At 37.0% G+C, this 16562-nt stretch overlaps 3 protein-coding genes across 3 annotated transcripts; 2 read left to right on the top strand and 1 right to left on the bottom strand.

Annotated features, from left to right (window-relative positions):
- Window positions 3992–6217, bottom strand: LOC18782236 (phenolic glucoside malonyltransferase 1). Its single transcript, XM_007217802.2, has one exon. The coding sequence runs from the start codon at window positions 5456–5458 to the stop codon at window positions 4055–4057; it is 1404 nt and encodes a 467-aa protein (XP_007217864.1). The 5' UTR covers window positions 5459–6217; the 3' UTR covers window positions 3992–4054.
- Window positions 10035–12337, top strand: LOC18782233 (transcription factor TCP13). Its single transcript, XM_007215488.2, has 2 exons — window positions 10035–10355; window positions 10618–12337. The coding sequence occupies exon 2, from the start codon at window positions 10772–10774 to the stop codon at window positions 11900–11902; it is 1131 nt and encodes a 376-aa protein (XP_007215550.1). The 5' UTR covers window positions 10035–10355; window positions 10618–10771; the 3' UTR covers window positions 11903–12337.
- On the top strand, window positions 14251–16439 carry LOC18781645 (transcription initiation factor TFIID subunit 8). The gene is made up of 2 exons (XM_007215485.2): window positions 14251–14540; window positions 14956–16439. Exon 2 carries the CDS (start codon window positions 15087–15089, stop codon window positions 16221–16223), a length of 1137 nt encoding a protein of 378 aa, XP_007215547.1. The 5' UTR covers window positions 14251–14540; window positions 14956–15086; the 3' UTR covers window positions 16224–16439.

The raw sequence follows: 16562 nt of genomic DNA, 5'->3' as shown, positions 1-16562 counted from the left end.
GATTTCCACATATTATTTGTTTTTAGTAGAAATTTTCATATATTATTTTTGTACTTATTTTACTAGACTTTTTTGCTAGTTGATGATTGTATTTGCTTGAGTTCTTGATTGCTGCTTATTGATGATTGTACCTGCTTTATTATTTTTTTTATCTTCAATTTTCTTTTGTATGCAACATAGATGTAAGTGATGCCACTAAAGATGATTTTTATTTAATTTATGGATTTTAAAATTTTAAAATTTGTTATTTTACTTGTACATATAAGGCCTCATCAGTTTTCTTTGCACATATGAGAACTTTTGGTTTTTCTAGAAACTGCAGTATATTTTTCAATCTTCTTCTTCTATTGCATTATTCATATTTTGATGTGAAGCTCAATTTTTCTGCTGCTGAGGTATGTCTTTTGAAGTTAATGAAAATTATGTAATTGTTTCATTAGTGGATATTCCTTTGCAACTGTCATTCAATGCTTATTTTCATGAAGTTTTTGGGTTGTTGTTTTGTTAGTGTTGTAGTAGATTGATCAGAAATTGCAAGGCAGTTTTCTGTTCCATATTTCTATTTTAGAATAATTTTTGTAAGTCTATGGGAATATTATGATTGTTCATCGACTTAAATGTGCTTTGAACTTAGTTTTAGTACTTTAATCATGGCTTTGCCATTTGGTTTCTATCCAAATATGAGCAAATATTTTGTCATAAAATGCACTATAGTTCCGTTTGTTGCAATTTTTGATAAGAAACTGAAATGCAGTTTCCTATTCCATATTTTGATTTTAGAATAATTTTTCCAAGTCTATGGGAATGTCACAACTGCTCATCTACTTATATGTGTTTTGAACTTAGTTTTAGTACTTTGATCATGGCTTTGCCTTTTGGTTTCTTTTCATATTTAAGCTTTTTTTTTTTCTTAAACTGCATTGCAATTTCTGTTTGTTGCATTTTTTGATCAGAAACTGAATTGTAGTTTCCTATTCCATATTTCAATTTTAGAATAATTTTTGCAAGTCTATGAGAATATTACAGCTGTTCATCGACTTAAATGTGTTTTGAACTTAGTTTTAGTACTTTGATCATGGCTTTGCCTTTTGGTTTCTTTGCAAATTTGAACAAATGTTGTCATAAACTGCGTTGCAGTTTCAGTTTGTTGCAATTTTTGATAAGAAACTACAATGCAGTTTCCTGTTCCCTATTTCGATTTTAGAATAATTTTTCCAAGTCTATGAGAATATTACAACTGCTCATCTACTTATATGTGTTTTGAACTTAGTTTTAGTACTTTGATCATGGCTTTGCCTTTTGGTTTCTTTTCACTTTTGGGCATATTTTTTTTTCATAAACTACACTGAATTTCTGATTGTTGCATTTTTTTTTATCAGAAACTACAATGCAATTTCATGTTCCATATTTCAATTTTATAATAATTTTTTCAGGTATATGGGAATGCTAGAACTGCTCATCGACTTAAATGTGTTTTGAACTTAGTTTTAGTACTTTGATCATGGCTTTGCCTTTTGGTTTCTTTGCAAATTTGAGCAAATGGTGTCATAAACTGCATTGCAATTTTCGTTTGTCATCAAAAACTGCAGTGCAATTTCCTGTTCAATTTCCGTTTGTTGCATCTTATTATAAGATTATATGGCAATAGAAATATATAAAAAATCTTTTCTTAGATTAGGCTGACCACATCATTGTTGTAATCAACAACCTCATCTTCCTCTTTTTCTTTTCCAGCTTCTTTTTTGGCTTTCCCTTTCTTTGTTTTCTTCTTTTGTTTTGTGTTGGCCTTTTCTTTCTTTGGTTTATTTGCCACGACAATTTTCTTTTGTAATTCTTCTTCTACGAGGCCTTTTGATGGTTTTGTTTGTAGTTTTTGTTTTTGTTTTTATTTTACTTTTTTTTTATACAGTTTTTGCATGAATCTGTGTTGAAATAAATTTTTTTATTATTATTTTTTAATCGATGATTGTTTATGTAAATATTGTGTAATTGAATAGATATCACAAAAACAAGTTTGGTGTAGTGGTTTGTGAGTAAGGCTTCCTCCTTTGAGGGTCAAGGTTCAAGTCCCTTTAATGACACAAATTCTTCTATTTTTTTAGGGTGAATAAAGGGCAATGGAGTTAGTCCCTGGTTGGTCGGAGATGGGCGGTGGCAGGTGGCGGTGGTAGTAGGTGGCGGTGGCTGGTCGGCGGTGGTGGCAGCTGGCCGGAAGTGGGTTGATCGGCTGCGGCTGTAGTGGCTGGTCAATGGCGGCGGTGGTGGCAGTTGGCCTGAAAGAGGTTGGCCGGCAGTAGGTGGTGATGGTTGACCGGTGACGGTGGCAACTAGCCGGAAGGAGGTTGTGGTTGTTGGCCTTAAGCTAATTTTGATTTTAAATGAGTGGCATTGTGTGTAATTTTGATTTTTTTAAAATTCCATTATTGTAAAATTAGTAGTACTTTTTTGTCTTTGGCCTTATGCTAATTAGGTGAAATTGTATTCCTATCTTCCAAATTAGTAAACTATACATTGTCTTAAAATGAAAGCTCCTTAAAAAGAAACGACAACTAACTAGTACAGATCAAGCGAGGCCTAACAATTCCTAAAAAAATCATCCTTCAAGAAAGAGCTAACCCAAGCAGAGGCCTAACAACTCTCTTTTTAATTTTCCTTTTTCATCTTGCTTGGAAGAAAATGTAGCCCACAATTTAGGGAGTGGGACAAAGTAGATCACAAGTATAAAGGTCAGATGCATGCGGCATATGTCAAATATTTTGACAATTTCTATTGTTTAATATGCAAGATGTTTACACCATAGTGAACCGAGCAGACCCAGCATCAAAGCGACTAGCACCAAGGCAGCCACGCCTTCTCCCCTGCCGAAGGAAGACACACTTCTGAGGTGCCAGACACTTGCCGAAGCTCCCAACTGCCAAACCTAATCCCCAGGACACGTGTCGCCACCTCGACGACTTGCACAAAGTCCCACATTGGAATTTTGTGCAAACCTCCTACTTTCATTTTCCTATAAATAGGGAACAGTACCCAAGTAAAAATGGTAACTATTTCTCCCACTTTTACTGTTACTCTGCCAGAATTACCACTTGTAACTGACTTAGGCATCGGAGAGCCTTCGGCCGGCACCACACCGGTGTCCGAAGCTTAACGATTGCTTCTCCCACTTTATCTTCCGCAGGTCTTCCACCAACCTATTTCACCAAGGGCCTCAGCCCTCTTCCCCCGCACATCTCCTCACTAAGTTGGACTCAATATTGACTGGGCCATTTTGAGCATCAACACAAGACAATGAATTTCTAATCTAATTGTAGTTTTAATTACTCTTTTAAAGTGGTGGATGGAGAGCAAAATTCAAACATATCATAGCAGAGAAATTAGCAAGAGCTCAATCCAACCTCTCTTTGATGCCGCCAACTCTGGTGCTGTATCAGGTGAACTCGGCCCCTTCAAACCCCAAATCCTCAAGTACGCAATCAAAGATGACTTGTCGGAAAGCTAGCATTTGCCTGATTGATCTAGATGCTCTCCCTTCCTTTTCTTTACTATGGAGCAGCTCGTTGAATCTCAACTAATTTGTCATCATTCATCACTTTCTTTCACAAGCACCAATTTTTAAATTTCAAAGTGGAATAATTAGTTCAACTATTTTAATTTTCCTTTTCAACTTGTTTGGAAGAAATTGTAACCACATCCACAATTAGGGAGTAGGGCAAAGTTAATCACAAGTAATATTATAATGGTCAGACGCATATGTCAAATTTGACAATTTCTGCTGTTTAATATGCAAGGCATGAATTTCTAATTGTAGTTTAATTTGACATGTAAAATAATTTTTATTTAAGATCAACACATAGGATTTTGAAGTGTACATACATCATTTTTTTTTATTTTTTTTTGGGTTAGATTGGGATGAAATAAAGCAGGGGGGAAGGGGGAGGGCCACAAGCCACTGTGATAAGAAAAAAAATATTATGAAAAGAAAAAAATGATATTGGATAGACGACTAATTAAATTGAATGTGGAAATGAGGAAACAATGCTCAACAATTTAGCTTTCAAAGGTTGGCAAGACCTTCAGCAAACAGAGTAGCAAAAACTTGCATGGAATTTTTTCCCAAAACCAAGCCAACATCCACACCACCAGCACCATCCTTAGATTCAGACATTGACATGGCTCCTGTGCCTTCAATGGAAACGACCTCAACCTTGTTTGGCCTTCCCCATCCAAAATCAGTTTCATAAACCTCAAAGCGGGGTGAGCCAGCAACTGAAAGCACTTTCTCATCACCACCCACAGAGTACAAGGGCTTGATCCAATTCTCTGCCCCACTCAAAACGCCATCGTCCAAGCTTTTCACAGCCTCACAAATTGCTTTGACCGCCACGGTCAACCCATCTTCACCTAAAAGCGCTTTCGTTTCTGCAACCACCAAACGAATCACTAAGCAGTTCCCAAAGTAATTTGAAGAGATAGGAGGATCTAAGCGAGACCTGCAGTCCACGGTAAACCCCATATATGCTTTTCCGCCTTGTATTTCTTCTGCCTTCACTAAGCAAACCCAGGTGTAGGCACATGTTATGCAAAACGTGGACAAATATTTTTGAACCGATTGATATTCATGTTGTTGGTTCTTCTCTTTCACCAAAAGCCTCAGTGCTTCGATCTTTGGGCGTGTGAACACAAAGGTGCCTCGAATCGAATCTGGAGCTGGAGCTCTAAATTTAGAAGGCATCAAGCTTCTATTGTTGGAACGTCCGTCCATACTTAGAAATTCGTCGGAGTAAACCGCCTCTAGCCCGGCCAGGTCTCGGATGACCCTTCTGACAAAAAATGGTTTCAGCTGATCCGGTAACATTAAACTGGATGGATCATCATCAACATGTTTGCAAATGTGAGCCCATGATTTCATGAACATGGTTGAGGTCTTGCCGTCTAGGATTGCATGGTGAGTTGCAATGCCAATAGAGAATCCGCGGTTAGGAAATATAGTGACTTGCAAAGCCATGGCTGCGGCTTTTTCCTGCGAGAAAGCCAACTGGGGTATAAGAGGGTGGTATTCTTTGCTTTCAACATCAAGGTTGTTGCTTGAAATATGGTCGAAATGGTCGGCAGATTGGGCTGTGGCTATGGTAAGTGAAACGGCGTCGCCATGGACATAAGTGAGAATGGGCTTGGGGGAGTCTTGGGGCCATGTGAGGTTCCCTGCTAGTGGTAGGAATTGTTGGAGGGCGATAGAGAGCGAGGCTTTGAGTTTTGAAACGAGTGTGGTGGTGTCAAAGGAATTAGAAGAGATTTGATAGAAGAAAAGGCGTTGGACGGGTGCAAATCTGAGCCAGAGCAAATCAAACACGGTTAGAGGAAGGGCCTCAGGTGGTGATGTGGCTGAGCAAGCTGATGAGCTTGGTGGTGCAGCAACCTTGCAAACCTCAACCACTTTGACTGAGTTTAGCTCTGCCATTGGGGATGGATCATGTAAGCAAAGTTCAAACAAGGGTTTAATATAACTGATGGAGGGAGAAAAATGCCGGCCATTTGTTAACTTGTGTCAGTCCATATCGAATTGAAGAATGGGCAGATCTCATCATCAACCATTCAACACTTTGTGTTCACAAGCACGATGATTAAATTCAAATACACATGTTACACTTCAAATATTATTTAATTGCCAACAATTGAATTTACTTCATTCCATATCTTTGAACAGAAATTAATTAATAATTCTTTTGGAAGGGGAACCACAAACCTGTATGTAAGTTTAGGGAATCGGGCAAGATTGGGCAGACAACGTGCATACCATGGAGATGAAGGTGATCACATGTTGTTACCCCCGGAAAAAAAAAAAAAAAAAAAAAAAGGGTGATCAGATGCATATATATTAAATATTTTTTTTGACAATTATTTTATGTATGGGCACCCACACCCCTAAGTCGCCATTCCCCTACCACTAGCAATCCCACCACAAATATCACATGTGATGGCACCACCACTATTATAAGACGATAAACGTTAAATTATGTGTATTATTTTTTTTTGTCAAAACATTAAATTACGTGTTTAACTTTATTATAGTCAACAATAAACATTACAAATTCTACAACATTAATTTTTATAAATTTTAATTTCATCCTTTATGAATTTCTTAGTATTTTTAAATTTCTTCATCCAAACGCACCGAAGATGATTGAGTCAATTAAAGAAGTTAATTGATTGTAGCAATGAGGAATTAAGGAAGTTAATTAATCACTCAAACATTGGATGTTCAAATTGGCATTTAACGATTTTCGAGCAATAATATATGTGTGTGCACGCCTACGACCTATAAATTTTTTAAAATCAACTTAGGGCCAGTTTAAGATTGCTGTCACTTTTTAAAAAGTTGTTTTTACTGTGCTTTGAAAATAATTAACTGTAAAGTAAAGCAGCTCTATGTTTGGTAAGCAATGTTTTTAAAGTGCTGTAACTACAAATTATATTGTTTTGTAAGGAAACATTACTTCTGTGGATTATGTTGTTGCTCATGACCATTTGAATGTGAATCCTGCATTACATATAGCTTCATGTCAAGCAAATATTTCTAAATAGGCATAAGCTATAAACAATCCTGATTCAATGAATACCTTATTCAAATGTGCCATGAAATCAATACTTTGTAGCATGCTTGTAAAGAAAAATTAGGTTGATATAATATCCATGTAGAATTGGAATCCTTAAAAAAAGAAAAAAAAAAGTGTTACACCATTAAATTTTCTAGGTTTATAAATGAAAACACAAACTTGATTTTTAAATTAACAAATTGCATTACTTCGTTAGATTGAGGCAAATTTCCATGCCCTTCGGTAGGTAACAATCTCATAGTTGGGTAGACCTATATAACAAATAAGAAGAGAATTAAAAGGTCTTAAAAACATACATGATTACTAATATTTGTACTCATTGGAACACCAACTGGATTAAGAAAATTTGAACTGAGTGGTGTATGAGGTGAGTTATATGGAGGGCCTATCTTGCTTGAGGTTACTAGTGGAATGTTGTATGCTCGTGGGACGATTAAGCTTTATGGTATGGTGCAAATGTACAAGACACCTTTCTAATATAAATTGTAAATCATGCCTTGATATTGCAATAATAGAAACTCTAAATCGTCGTAATGGAGGGAGAGTTGTCTGTGCTTCGTATGGGAGTTGTTGATATGAACAGTACAAATTTTAATATCTAGAATTTTGTATCAGGCCTGGTCTCAATCAAGCACAGCCTGTTGGATTTGTGGTTCAAGTCAAAAACCCATCAGGTCTCAAGTAGCCTGTTGGATTTGTATCAGGCCTGGTTTCCTACTCTCAACAGCCCTCTTAGTAGATATTTGGGCTTTTAATTAGGACTGCTAAGCATTACTGATTATGCCCTATCTGTAAAATTAATTAGTTACTGGTGTTTAATTAAGAACATCCATAATGGACTCCTTAAACCACCTCATTAGATAAATTTTAAAGAGAAATTGAAAAAATACAACTCCAATCATGCTCCCTATTTACCTCCTTAAATAAGGAGACCTCTAGGAGCTCCTAAATCTTAGGAGAGAGAAAAGACTCCTAGTGGCTCCTTATAATTTAATAATATTTTATTTAATGAGTATTTCAAACCTTTAATTAATGCTAACTATTTTTTATATTATTTTTTAATAGAAATTGACCAATTAAAAAAGAGTTATAGTATTTACAATTGCCTAAACTAGAGAGCATGATTGGAGTTTAAATTTTATAGAGAGCTTCTAAACTAACTTTTATATGTTTTTAGCTAAAATTTAACTAAAAAAATAGAGAGCATGATTGTGGATACTCTAGTAAACTCATTCGAATTGAAGGGGTACTCTTTTTTCTTTTTTTTTTGGTTGGTTCGAATTGATGCTTTATTAAAAATAATAAGAATTATAAGAGTGTATAAAGGAATAACATTGAAAACGATCAATACTATCCAAAACCCAAACATGAGAAACAAGAACAAATACGTAATCGAAGGGATACTCTTATTCACTACAAAAGTACAAAAAATAGGAAATAGATGCCTTTTATTATGTAACACATTGTTGGAATGTCCCTAACACAAAAGAGCATCCTATTTGTACCTTCGTAAAAATTATTCTGTATTGTCAAATCAGGAAAGAAGTGAAGAAAAAAAATATATAATTACACTCCAACCTTAAATAAGTTAATCTTAATAACATAGTAGGATTATTGGATATTATGGTTGTAACTAATACTCACATTCAGTCGCCCGTTATACTTTAGTGGTAGAGCACTTAAGCATCGATGATTGATATACTCTTGTTGATATTAATTGTTGAATTAATATCTTAATTAATCATACATATATGGACCGATTAGAATATTTGGATTAAGGAATATAGTTAGTGGGATGCGCATATAATTAACATATTCCTGGTAGATTAAGGATTGATTAGGGTTGAGGGTGATGAGTCGGGAGGTGACAGAAGACTTGTGTCTGGAATCCGGGGACCATTTATTGGGGCTAACGCTCTTTATATAGTCAGTTTGTGAAGCTCTCTCAGTAGAGGCAGTACTGTCTACTGTGCCCGACCTTGAGATGCCCGCCACTGCCTGTTTGATTAGGGCTCTTTCCACACACACACACAGACGAAAACCCTAAACTTTTCTGTCCCGTCTCTTTCTTCCCCTGCAAAGGAAGAAGCAGTGCCTCTCTCTGTTTAATTTTCTCCTCTCAACAGAAACTCTTGAGCTGAGAATTCAGAACTAGTTGTATATATATGGACAAAACTTTAAAAGGTTACTGCTTTCTTGTTAGTTAGTGTTCTCAGTTTAACTTTCGGGAATAGGTAATTAATTAGGGTTTCTAGCCAGTTCAATTTATATTGTCCTGCTTGCTTTTCCTAGGTCACTTTCTGATGGACGGCTGCAACTAGGGTTTTGAAGTTCTGATATATATATGCACATATATCACATGTAGTGTAGGAAACTAATAATAATTCATAATAAAGGAAAAGGATGAATGATGGAGATCATTAAATCCAATGGTTGAATTGGGGGTTTTGAAAAGAGAAATGAATGAATTCAATTTGATTATATTACGGCTGGTAGATAGAGTGTGTCAGCTGCAAGGTCCTCAAATCTTGAATTACTCCGTGCATATCTCTCTGCAAGAAAAAAGTAGTGTGGTCCTATTCCTTCTTCTCATTACTCACTCAGTGGGTCTTTTAAAAGCAAATGCATGCATTGGTCCCTCACCTATAAGGTAGCTTCTCACTGTCTTAAGTACCTTATCATACACATGTTAATGCTTAACACCATATACACCACAACTTTTTGTAGCCTATGCTATATATCTTTCTAATTTAATCCAAACTTAATCTTCTTAACCCATATGAAATCTTCTTGTCCATTTGCTCCTCTCTCACTAATCTACTCACTTAATTATGCCATATTTGATTATGTATGATAGGGAATACTCACGCAACATAACATATAGTTAGACTGTCCGACATGTGATATATATATGCTATCGACCGGTAAAATTGGACCACACATATTATTTGGATATGGGAAGAAATCTTCAATCTAGTAAGGGTTTGCCCACATGAACATGTCCATCTTTCGTAGTACCATAGGCGTGCATGTGAAAGGGATATATCTAAGCCTTTAGTTACTTGAAGATAAAGCTCGACTCCCCACTTTCGAATGTGCAGCATGGTCCCCAATTGAATTTTCTAATTTTGATTTCAATGTGTAATACTCTCTATGTGTCGCCTAAAAACGTGTCATATATATATAACGTGGTTTTAGCATCTAGCTAGAGAATTTTATATTACTCCAAATTAATAATCGTTACTTTGTCACAATAATTGATTACTTAACATTATGCATGCGTGATGAGAAAATGATGAGATATCGACTAGTAGCTAGATGCACCCACATTTCATTCCAGTTGAGGGCTAGTGTGCCACGTGGCACTGTATGCGCCACTGCTTTATCTTTCCTTAGAGCAAGGTCGGTGGAATTCCGGCGCCCTCCTTTTTTGTTCTTCTTCTTCTCCGGGGCTCTCTCTCTCTCTCTCTCTCTCTCTCTCTCTCTACTTCTTCTTCAACGAGTTTTTATTCTCATTCTCCACACAGCTGTAGAATATTTTAGTCTTCAACGTTGTAGGCGGCCGCTTGGTTGAGTTATTAGTTGTGCGCTCTACCAAATTAACAAGGCAATTTATAGCTTGAACAAGACAGTCAGAGATAGAGCAAATCAAAACCACTACGTCTTTCTTGGTCATCTGTCTAGTGCTCAAGCACCAAAAACTGGTCTGCAAAACAAGAAGCAGAAAATGTTTACTTTCATGTAAGTTGGGTAAATTTTACTTTCATAATTATATATATATATAAACATCACATACCTAGCTGCATATATTTGTCACTTGATAATTACCCAATTCGATTAATTTGTGAGATATTAATGTTACTTTGTGTTGGGAGAAGTTGAATAAACATTTCCATGGCTTATGGATCTATTCTTCTCTTAAGCTTCTTTGGATTTCGTAGATGAAACAATTCTACACCTTTTTTTTAAAAATTTTTTTCTTTGGCGATTCATGGTGAAGCAGATTATGATCAGAACATGTACTTGGAGAAGAGGAGAAGCATATCATGAAGCAAAGTTGATAAGAGAGAGAGAATAGAAATCCCATCAGTCAAATTATCTTGACCTGAAAAGATGAAATCTTCCAGTAGTTGACCAATGACGAGAGAGTACATAAGATGATTAAGAGTCACAATGGAGCAGATTTACAAGAAGCAGCAGGCAATTCAAGCCGTGATGATCAAGCCAATAAATTCTCAACAAAAGCTAATGATTTGTCGCGTCCATCGACACCATGGCTAAGGTTGAAGGATCCAAGGATTGTGCGTGTGTCAAGAGCTTTTGGAGGAAAGGACAGGCACAGCAAGGTTTGCACCGTAAAAGGGCTTCGAGATCGGCGGGTGAGGCTTTCTGTACCCACTGCTATACAGTTGTATGACCTTCAAGAAAGGCTTGGTCTTAACCAGCCTAGCAAAGTTGTCGATTGGTTGCTTGACGCCGCGAAGCACGAAATTGATGAACTTCCTCCGCTGCCGCTGCCACCATCTGGGAATTTCGGCCTAAATCACCCATCATTAGTCCTCACTTCATCTCATGGTGTCCAAACCCATGCTCATGCCCAATTATCTCATGATAATGGAGAAGGTCCTAGTGGTGGAATTGCACAGGCCAGATCACATTTTTGGAGCACAAATTCGGATGCTATTTGGAGAGGGAAATCAAAAGAAATTGCAAGAGACACAACAAATGAGGAGGAAGAAGAAAATCAGAAAGATATAAGCACTGGATCAGACCAAAAGGAAGAAGGAACTGTTGATGGTAATTCATCATCAAACAACTTCTTAACCAGAATTAGCACCAACCATCCATTCTTTCCAGGTCTTGTCAATAATGCCATGCCTTATGCTTACCATAATTGGGATCATAATCAGCCTTCAAATTTCCCACTATCTCAATTAGGAAGCCATGGATTCCCATCCCAAACTGCAGATCTCCACAACTTCATTAACGTCGTCTCGTTGCCCTCCACATTGTCTTTATCTACAACACAATCTTATTTCCCTTCACATAATGCTGCGGCTGCAGCAGAGATCGATCCGAGACAATTCAACCACATGCATATGTTAAGCTCAAGCAGTACTTCTCAGAACCTCTTGCCAAATTCTCTTTCACCAACTCTATACCCTAATAGCCAGACCCTGAGAGCACCCCATTTGAGCATGATGACTAAGCTTGTGCGTTCTTCAAACAACACTACTGGAAGTGATCATCATCAGCCAAATACAGACCAGGAGTCTCCTTCTAGATGATGCACATGATGCAATTAATTCCAAGAGTCGTGAAAAGCTAGCTTTCCTTTTATAAGAAACAAAGCATATGGCTCAGATTCTTTTGAAATTGGGAGCTAGGCTAGCTATAGCTAGGGAACGCAGGCAAAGGTACAGGAACACATCCTACGATGCTTGTCGGATTTCAGTCAGTCTTCTTAATGTTCATTTCAGATTAAAGATATATGTTTTGATTTCCTACTTAATTTTGCTTTATAATGTTATATGACATTCAAATCTGCAATTAAATTATATTTAAAATAAAATAAAAAAAAAAAAAAGGTTTCGGCCATAAATTCGAAGCATTGGCAGACGCTACCCTTCTGTTCATAACTCATTTTCAGTAGATTATTGTATTTAAATCTCTGTGCGTGCTATGTTCATTGAAGTGAGAATTAAAAAAGTTAAAGTTTGGGATTATTATCTTCTTTTTCTATGTTCGGGGATGATTATTAAACACTCGTGAGATTATATGATGCATTGTTCTACCTAGCTAGCAGCTGCAAACAAAGATTTAAAACCCTAGAAATAATGAGAGCAACAAAGAGAAACAAATTGTTTTCTTTTTCTTTCCGCTAGCTAGATATCACGCAAACATGAAATTAAAGGATGGAGTCTGGATGGAATGAATAGGATGTACGTCAGAGTTGAAGCTTCTTCTGATGGAGAAGAAGGTAAAGGGAAGAAGAGAGGCACAGGCTATAATTAATTAACGACCTAGAGTGAGACATATGAGAGAGATGTTTGAGAACAGTACTGTCAACATCACGTACACAAGATCCAACAGCATCAATTTTACATAAGTATATATGGAAGGAATCTCACGCTGGTTTGAATATGTAGAGGGAAAAAAGAAAAAAGAAAAAGAAGAACTTATGTACAATTGCTTTGTCGGTATAAGGGTTTTGAGAGTTTGTTGTCTTCTCATCTGTGTTGTGTCCAATGGATGCCCGCTTCTGTATACCTTAGGACTTGGAGAATTCGTTTGTAGTTATCTGCAGGGAATTAGGTCCTTGATGAATTAAGGAATAGTAAAGATCATTAACTAAAATAATTCATTAGAATCAGAATAGTTTGAATCTGATATAGTTTATTCTAATTTGTGGCCTTGAAACTGAGCAATGCATTTTAAGCTACAATAAGGCCAAGATGATTGAACAGCAGTGGTACTATAGTAAGTACTGCAAGTGTTGTCTGCTGAATTTGTTTTACATATACATGCATAGATATATATACATCACTTTACAGGGAACCGCAGGAAGTTGTTGCATGCAGTTGGGGCAATAATAATCGAGCAAAGAGAAAGAGGGGAAATCCTCATCATATTTCTGCCAAAGTAACTTACTATCTGCACTGCAGATGTTATACTATTGCTAGTTGACATATGCATGGGGCATGTATATATATAGTGACAGTGAATTCGAAAAATCCCTAATCCAAAATCCAAACACACGCACACCCAAGTTTTCAAATTCTACCCTATAGTATATATATTGGATAGCAATTGCTCCCCGAGGAAAAGTTTTCGAGTAGCATCAGTGTAGTGTGTATGGGTGTAGTATGTTATCTCTCCCTCCTTAATAGGAAAGGTCCTCCATTTTTTTACATATTTGTCCCCTTAAAAGAAAGTTGTAGTTTTGTGAGGACCATTTTGATTTATTTGAACATTTCACTATAAGGGAATTTTGATATAGCTTATGATGGAACCAACAATTAATATTAATATAGACTTAATTTTGTCTAATAATATTATTAAAAAAAATTTGTCGAAATTGTCTAATAATATTAGTTGTATACATGAATGGCACGAACTCATCTTGACTTGACCAACAACACAATGTTACTAATTACAAGCCATATATTGCTCCATGCAGAATGTTACTTCACACAAAAATTGTGTTAAAGTCAATCGTTTATGTGCATGAGAGTATTTATTCAACAATAGAAATCGGACACATACACTTATTATAACTCCCGCAAATAATCACACTTTAACATCACATGGTAAGAAGCTGGTGAATGTGTCATGGTAGATATCATTGCTGTTATCTTGAAACCATTAGGCTATAACGAAACCATTTATTTAGTAAAACGTGACAGAGGCTTCCAAAATGTGCAAGTCCAATTCATATACGAATGGAAGATTAGACCTGATGTACTACTTGTCGTGAAGTTCTTGGGTTCTAATATCACTAAAAACGACAAGTCGTGCAACTTAGGTAGGTACCACCACCAGACCAATGCCATGCGGGACAGGTGTCAACCAAGAGCAACGGTTTTCAAGTCTCTCTTCTATTCTATTCCCTTCTTCCCGTTCGTAGGTTGTTACAAACAATCATTTCCTTTCCTACAACTCCAGCTCCCAACTCCCAACTCCCGTTCAACTCAAACCTTGTCCCTTTCGCTCGCTATCTCTCTCTCTCGATCCAGAGGTTTTTCTAGGGTTTAAGCCCAATCCAAACTCAAATCTTTTCTTCTCCAACGTTTCTTTTCTAGAAACGGTTTCTTCGCTCGTTTTCAATTCGGAGCGAATGGCGTTTCGAGCGCCACTGCATCTCTGAGCTCGACCTCTACTTGGCCAATGCGTCTCAATTAGATTGCAAAGCCCCAGACTTCGCCGGTAAGCCTGCATCCCAAAGTTTCTTTCTTTATAATTCCCGTCTTCTTTCTTTTTTATCTGTTCAATTGGTTGATTCAGTTCCAAGTGATAATTTTTAGGGTTTGATTCGTTCTTCCAGTTTGGTCGCCGAGAAAACTCAGAAAAATTTAACTTTCGATTTATGTTTGTATTTTATTTTTTTTTTGGGGTGCGCCCTTTTATAATTTATAACGGCTAAGCAGTTCCATTCGTTAATTGTATGCTCCCTTTACTGAGACAAGGTTTCTAAAAGAAAGAACAAATCAAATCTTTGTAGCGAACCCAACTAGCTCAGTAAAGTTCCATTTCCAATTTTCGTTCTTTTCTTTTTAGGTTGTTTTGGCTGTGTACGGATATGAGTTTTAAACTTATGTTGGTTTTTCTTGCATTTTCTTAGGAAAGAAACAGAGGCATACGTGAGTGGTTGATGAAGCTTTGTGGGTAAATAATTTGGGGTTTGCGGGGTTTTCACCTAGAATGTTGGTTTTAAATATACCACGTCGGGTGGCCTGATATGAGGGGTTGAATATGAGCGATGGAGGTGGGGAGAGTGGAAGAGAACATGAACAACACAATAGAACGCAGAGAAAATCAAGCGGTGATGATTTTGCCCGAGCTATTGCCAAGATTGCAGTAGCACAAGTATGTGAAATAGTGGGGTTTCAGACTTACCAGTTGTCTGCTCTTGAAACACTGTCGGATGTTGCTGTTCACTACATTCACAACATTGGAAAGACGGCACATTTCTATGCCAATTTATCTGGCAGAATGGATTGTAATGTTTTTGATATCATTCAAGGGTTGGAAGATTTGGGCTTGGCGCAGGGGTTTGCAGGTGCTTCCGATGTTGATCATTGTCTTGCAAGTTCAGGGACGGTTAGGGAAATTGCTCAGTATGTTGGTGAAACTGAGCATATTCCATTTTCCTACTCTATTCCTCAATTCCCAGTTGTTAAGGACCGGAAGCTCACTCCAAGTTTTTTGCAAAGTGGGGTAGAGACACTTGGAGAGCATATACCTATTTGGTTGCCTGCATTTCCTGAACCCCATACATATGTTCCATCACCAATATCCAATGAGAGAGCTAGAGAACTTCACACTGATATGATTGAGCAGAAAAAAAAACAGAGAAATGTGGAGCGGTCTCTATTCAATTTGCAGCGGAGGCTGGTATGCAATGGGTTGGAGGGACCATCTATTGACCCTGGAGATGCTGATAAGGCAAAACAAGCAAGAGAAAGTAACCCTTTTCTTGCTGCTCCTTTGCAATATGGGGAGACAGAAGTATCTCATGTTGCTCTTCCAGCTAAACTTTCAAGTGAAGCAACAGTGGAAAAACTTGTTGCTGAGAACCGTGTCGCAGAGAAGTGTTCTTCAGTGTTGGAGACCTTTGCTCCTGCTATTGAAGCAATGAAGAGCAGCTCATGTGAATCACAGGAGGAACATAAAGAGATTCTTTTGAGCAGGAGACCAACTGTTCAATTTAAGATTGGAATTGCAAAGACGTCCTTTAGTACTATGTTACATTCAAGCCCACATAACAAGGGTTTTCAGAAAAACTATTCCTGGTTTGGAAGAGAAAATGAGAAGGATGAAAAGAAAAAGAGGGCTGAGAAAATTCTGAAGAATTCCATGGAAAACTCACAGGAGCTTGCTCAGTTGTAAATTAGGTTGTTTTTTATTAGAATTTGTACACTTGTTTAGGAGACTGGCAATGGAAGCTGGCTCGCATAGTGTTGTCTGCATATGGGCATTGTAGAATGGATATTACAAAGTTCTGGAGGGAATTTTCCTACTTTAACAAGTTTCTGAGGTATGTTAGTGCCAGTTGGTGTGATAGACCCAGTTAATGATTCTTTCTAATTGAAATTCTTTTCTCCCTTTTTTGTTTGTTCTTTAATGATATTTGTCTGAATGAGTGCACAAATATTACTCCTAACCGTTTGTGTACTTTGTTGCTTTATATATGCGTCTCCAAAAAAGGTCAAAATCTATGTTTGGTGT

Source organism: Prunus persica, chromosome G3 (genome assembly GCF_000346465.2).
Source record: "Prunus persica cultivar Lovell chromosome G3, Prunus_persica_NCBIv2, whole genome shotgun sequence".
In the NCBI taxonomy this organism is placed as follows: Eukaryota; Viridiplantae; Streptophyta; class Magnoliopsida; order Rosales; family Rosaceae; genus Prunus; species Prunus persica.
This window is presented reverse-complemented; position numbering and strand designations above follow the sequence as displayed.

Excerpts from the sequence above, each read along its gene's own strand:
- LOC18782233 (XM_007215488.2), top strand. The coding sequence starts at position 10,772 with ATGATTAAGAGTCACAATGGAGCAGATTTACAAGAAGCAGCAGGCAAT.
- LOC18782236 (XM_007217802.2), bottom strand. The coding sequence starts at position 5,458 with ATGGCAGAGCTAAACTCAGTCAAAGTGGTTGAGGTTTGCAAGGTTGCT.
- LOC18781645 (XM_007215485.2), top strand. The coding sequence starts at position 15,087 with ATGAGCGATGGAGGTGGGGAGAGTGGAAGAGAACATGAACAACACAAT.